This window comes from Argentina silus, assembly GCF_951799395.1.
Source record: "Argentina silus genome assembly, chromosome: X".
NCBI classification, from domain to species: domain Eukaryota; kingdom Metazoa; phylum Chordata; class Actinopteri; order Argentiniformes; family Argentinidae; genus Argentina; species Argentina silus.
The window spans coordinates 26,151,464-26,157,463 of NC_139653.1; the positions used below are offsets into that span (position 1 = coordinate 26,151,464).

The window sequence follows — 6,000 nt, forward strand, 5'->3', positions numbered from 1 at the left end:
AGAGTCTTTTCTGCGGTCATAACGTGTGTGTGTGTGTGTGTGTGTGTGTGTGTGTGTGTGTGTGTGTGTGTGTGTGTGTGCGTGTGCGTGTGCGTGTGCGTGTGCGTGTGCGTGTGTGTGTGTATGAGTGAGAGAGAGAGAGAGGCTGTATATTTCCATGGCCAAGGGCTATACATGTATCCACTTTTTTGTTGTTGGTGTCACAGTGGTTTTAAGTGGAGTAGACTTGAACAGTGTTTGGCACACAAACTCCTATACACTCTAATGCATTCTCTTTATCCATCCATGGATGACTCAGTGGGGATCTAGTGGCACTCTCTGAGGCGTTAAGCGCACACACAGCTCTAATCACTGTTCCTCTTTGTTTAGTGTTTAAATTAGGAATCACACTCAATGTTTACGCTTAGGGCGCTACCACCAGACAGCCACTGTTAGTATACAGTTGTGCTTATTTTTGTTAATCTTTGTCTTGTCTCTCTCTCTCTCTCTCTCTCTCTCTCTCTCTCTCTGTAGGTATCTGTGCTGTGACACTCAGACTGAGATGAGGGAGTGGTTTGCTACATTTCTCAGTATCCAGGTAAGGCCACGCCCATTTCACTATCACCCTGATTCAGTCTAATCCAAATGTAACATCTCAACACACTGAACAATTCAAATAGAAACAATAGAAAGAAAAAAGGCAACAGGCAAAAGGTTAGCCTTTGAGGTCAGGTTCTCCACTGATATAAATGCTAGGCTACTGGAAAGTCGTATACGGTGGTCCTCAAGGTTCTGTGTTGGAATTCCTTTTGTTCTTTAGGATGTTTGAGAGGAATGTGTTGTGATGCTCATTATGACACACAGATAGATTATGGTTTGTTAATAATCGCTCTTAATCTCTGTCTGTCTTAGTCTTATCTCTCCCTCTCTCTCCCCCCTCAGTATGATGGTAGTTTGTGGCCTGCTGATGGGTTGAAAACACGTGTGACCCGTGTGTTGCCAGTGGATACTCGTCATGGTAACGTGTCGATGATTCCATTACGCGGCAGTGAGAATGAAATGCGGAACAGCGTAGCAGCTTTCAGCCAAGATTCGCTTGCAGTGAGTTGATCCTCCAATCACTGGGGCTGATGTAAGATCTGCCGGCCTGTCAGAGCTCTATATGCTGACCCAGTGGTCCTCCCTGCCGTCCCCCACTCCCATGATGCAGATGTGTAGGAGGTGGGCGGAAGAGACCCTCTGGTCAGGATAGATGATCTCTGAACTCTGATTCACTCACCCCCCCCTACCCCCCAGCTCTAAAGTTGGCCAATCTCTCTCTCTCTTTGTGTGTCTCAGGTAACTGGGGGCTGTGATCCTGCTGACATTTCTATGCAGCTTTCTCCTCATTAACTTGGTGCTGCAGTGTGTGGGTGTGTTTGTTTGTGTCTATGAGTGAGAGAGTGTGTGCTCACTGTGGGGTGGTATTGGGTGTAGTAGTTTGTGTGTTATTGGGTTTCCATGTCTGTATGTGTGTATATGTTCTGTGTAATCCATGCTGTGATTATATATGCTTGCTGAGGTCATGCTCTCTGCTCAATTGTAGGACTTATGACTGTGTGTGTGTGTGTGCGTGTGCGTGTGCTGAATGGAAGCACATTAATGCAAACCACAGAGTATGACCATGTTTGACATTCCTGTTAGCACTCATCATTACACATGACAGAGTTAGTCAGCCAGTTTGAATTAATATGAAAATGCCTCTCTCTGGCTTCTGTCCCTGTCTCTCTCTCTCTCTTCTTTTTTATTCTCTCTCGCAGCTCTTTAGAGATGTCCGATAGTGGGGCCTGAAAATAAGGTATGGATTACAAATTAAAGTGTGTGTGTGCTGGGGCGTGCTGGTGCGCATGGTTCTCTAACCGTCTGCTGTGTGTGTTCCTTAGGGGAGAGACCACCAGCTCCACCACCTTCTGAACATTCCATCAGCACCTACAACATTTAGACCTTAATTTAACACACACACACACACACACACACACACACACACACATACATACACACACACACACACACACACACACACACACACACACACAGACACCTGCACCTATGAACTGGACCCATATACAGGCAGCTGGACCGTGTGTGGTCAGGACAGTGACCATGTTCAAACCCTCCTCACCAGCCACAGGTCATATGTGTCTAGAAATGACTTCACCACATCAGTGCGTCCTGGGATACATGGGAGAGCTGAGAGTTTGCTCCTGTTCTACTGGGACTAATATAGAAAGAGAGACTGGGATGATTGGTGAAGAGCCATACCATTGTAAAATGGGAGACTTGGTACACTGACTCATACCAGTACTGTCTGGAGCACTGTCTGGTCCTTCATGGGAATGACTGTGTGTGTATATGGTGATTCTGAGACGAGAGGAGAGTGTCTGAGAGGCTTGAGTTCAAAAGAGGAATTTCACTGACAATCTGGCCCACAGTTACTCCCTCCATTCTCCCCATCTCACTCCCTTCTCTCCATCTCTCAATTTTTTGTCTCTCTCATCCTCTCTGTCCTGCCATCACACTCTAACTCAGTCTCTCCATTCTCCTCCGTCCTCCCTGCCTCCCTATTTTTAAGTGTAATTATTTATTCTTCCAGCAGAGGCGCCTTTGTGTATCTGCTCTCTTAATGTAGAGACACCATCACGCTCAGCTCTAGGCCTAACCTGTAGACACATACCTCCTCTCCTTGTATCTGATTTATGTGTGTGCGCGCATGTGTGCATGCATGTTTGTCCACCTGCCAGAACTCAGCAGGAGCGGAGAAAATAACTGAATTGTCTGTATATGGTATAATTACTGCCTCTCTACTGTTGATTCTCTGTATGTTTCTCTACTGAATGTCTCTGTTTCTATAACTAATAAACACATTCCAGTCAGAGCTATAGTGTCTGTATTATCAGCATTATCCAGTGTACAACAGCATCCCTTGAAACAGAGATACAGAGTATCCTGAAGGACTGACGGTGATTAAGAAGAACAAGAACGTCACTTTTTCTTTTCATTAGTAGATATTTTAAGAAGGTTAATACAGCATTACATTTTCCTATACTGTAGGTAACACACTCATTTAGCACACATTCTTTTCACTCACACACACAAGCACCCTGCAGGAGATGAGCTGAGAGATCAGACTTACACACACACACACACACACACACACACACACACACACTTTCACTAAGCCTGTAGTTTTCATGGCAATGTTACTCCTCAGACATAAAATGGACGCCTGCAGATGCGCTACCAGGAAAAATGTCAGGTCATTTGTGTATGTGCTTGTGCATGCTTGCCTGTGAGCATGTGTGTGAAGGCCAGTGATCCCAGGGAGAGCCTGGGGATGTTACAGCAGTGTGTGTGTGTGTGTGTGTGTGTGTGTGTGTGTGTGTGTGTGTGTGTGTGTGTGTGTGTGTGTGTGTGTGTCACGGTGTTCCACCAGTTCTGAGCTTGTACTGAGCAGAGCCGACACAACAGGGTCACCCTCCACCTCCGGACAGATACAGGAAAGATCCACTAGGGGTGACACACACACACACACACCCACACACTCAGGAGACCTGTATTTGAGGATGCAGGTTTTGGGAACCAAAAATAGAGTTAGAGCAGAGCTTCTGTGAGATGGCGATATAGAGAGAGATCATAAATATATAGAGTGGTGGGTAGGTTGGAGACAATGAGAGGAAGGAGGAGTGGATGATAGGAGGAGAGGAGGAGTGAGGTGCTCAGGTGTAGAATGGAGCATTTCTTAGTTCCCTTCTACAGTAACACCTCTCCCACAAGTGCTTCTACAACTGGGACTGAATACACACACACACACACACACACACACACACACACACACACACACACACACACACACAGTTGTGTCTGACTGGGTTACTGTTCAACTCAAATTGCTGTAAATTGCCCTCCACTCCACTCCCCCCTTTATCACCAATTACAGAAACACCAATTTGTCAGAAATGGCCGTTCTTAACTGTTCCCATGGTAACCCTTTTCCACATCTCTCTTAGTCTTCAGAATCAATTTTCTGCTTGCGTAACTGTCCATTACAGTCAACACGTAGGGAGGGGTACAACTGATTTTCACATTCAGAGGTAAGAGAGGTGGCTATTTCTCTCTCATAATCACAATTTATATTGTACACCTCTCTCTCCCCTCTGTCTGTCTGTTCGGTTTGAAAATCACCAAAAAACGTTTTTGGGACTTTGATACACAGATTACCACTCTGAGAAGACGCCAATAATCTAGGGAAGGAGGAGATAGAAGAGGACGGGAAGAGGGATAGGAGGGGAGGAGGAGGAGGTGACAAGTACTAATGAGAGATTAGTCACGCTAAAGGTGCTGAAGGCTAGTCTGCCTCTAACTGCTCTGAGCGACGTGTGTGTGACACACACACACACACACACACACACACACACACACACACACACACACACACACACACACACACACAGACACACACACATTATGATAAATGGTATTGGGCAGAGGTTGTGGTGTACACTGTACTATAGGTAGTATGTGGTAGTCAGAGCAGTGGTGGTCTTTCATGCCAATGTTCTTCTCTTCTATCTACATCTATTACACACCTTTCAAACTCATCTCTCAAAACATTGAAGACAAAACATTCACATACTTTGTACTCTACCTCCTGGATGTATAGTACTGTAGTGACGCACTGTGCAAAGGTTTTCTAGCATAAACACTTCTCGGTAACACTATCAAACTTAACTGGCAACATACAGTACATCTCTTTTCAACTTGAGGATGAGGCCAGACACTCAAACTGATAGGTAGGACTGGCCACATTTAAAAAGGTGGGGTGTAGGCTTGATAATATCCTTCATTACTGAAGTATGGTGGAGGCATGCCAGTGAAACAGATCAAGTTGTTGCAAACAGTAGCCCTGCAATTCCAGTTGCTCCAACCAAGTCTCAAACTTGTGACGTCTGACTTGCCAACATACGTGACCGTCTCCTCAAATACCCAATGTTAACCAGCTATCGAAAAGCCCCGTATGTATTGTGTGTAGCAGGATGCAAAACCTTGTTAAGTTGTATAGGACACCACTATAGCAAAGGATATGGGACCCCATATGTACTGTGTGTAGCAGGGTGCAAAACCCAGTTGCGTTATTGTATAGGATACCATTTTGTGCTGCAGTTATTCTTAGAAAAGTCAATGTGTGATACATAATATATATAATATATAGTGCCCTGTGTAAATAATGGGACAGTGAATATTTTTTTCTTCTATTGGCTCTACACTCCAAAAGTCAATCAAACAAAAGGTTAAAGAAATCAAACAAAAGGTTAAAGTACAGATTCTCAGCTTTTATTTGATGGTATTTGTCTGCATATTGGTTTCACCATTCAGAAACACTTTTTATGGGTACCCAAAAGTAATGGGGCAATTGGCTTGACAGGTGTTTCTGGTACTGTAAGTATGTGTGTTACGTCATTTGTGCAGGCATAAGAGGAGAGCTGTCAATGTCTAGTATGATTCTAGGCTTTGCATTTGCCTTTGGATTCTGCTATTGGTGTCTGTCAACATGAGGACCAAAGAGACGTCAATGAAACATTTATTTAAACATAGGCAAAACTTTAGGTTTGCCAAAATCAACAGTTTGGAACATCATTAAAAATAAAAAAAAGCACTTGTGACCTCAGAAATTGCAAACCGGCTGGTAGGCCAAGGCAGACTTCTAGAGTGGATGACCGAAGAATGCTCACCATAATTAAGAAAAAAACCAAAACCCACTGATCAGGAACACTCTCCAGGAGGTAGGCGTGAATATGTCAGAAGCTACCATCCACAGAATACATCACCAGTTGAACTACAGAGGCTTCACTGCAAGGTGCAAACCACTAGTTATCATCAAAAAGGATGGTCAGGTTACAGTTTGCTAAAAAGTACCTAAAAAGTCTGCATCATCTGGAAAAAGGTTTTGTGGACAGATAAGATGAATATTACCATGTACCATGA

General features: G+C 44.3%; 1 protein-coding gene across 4 annotated transcripts in view; it reads left to right on the forward strand.

The window, feature by feature from the left end:
- The window catches only part of arap1 (ArfGAP with RhoGAP domain, ankyrin repeat and PH domain 1), a gene marked incomplete at its 5' end in the record, with an annotated part of 28,260 nt that extends 25,367 nt beyond the window's left edge, over positions 1-2,893 (forward strand). For 3 of the 4 annotated variants that reach the window (XM_083695451.1, XM_083695450.1, XM_083695453.1), the window contains 4 exons: positions 514-577; positions 922-1,080; positions 1,779-1,816; positions 1,902-2,893. In XM_083695451.1, the coding sequence (XP_083551577.1) occupies positions 514-577; positions 922-1,080; positions 1,779-1,799 (244 nt within the window). In that variant the 3' untranslated portion in view covers positions 1,800-1,816; positions 1,902-2,893. The remainder of the gene's footprint in view (positions 1-513; positions 578-921; positions 1,081-1,778; positions 1,817-1,901) is intronic. The other variant, XM_083695452.1, reaches the window with a different exon arrangement.
- Between the last annotated feature and the right edge of the window lie 3,107 nt (positions 2,894-6,000).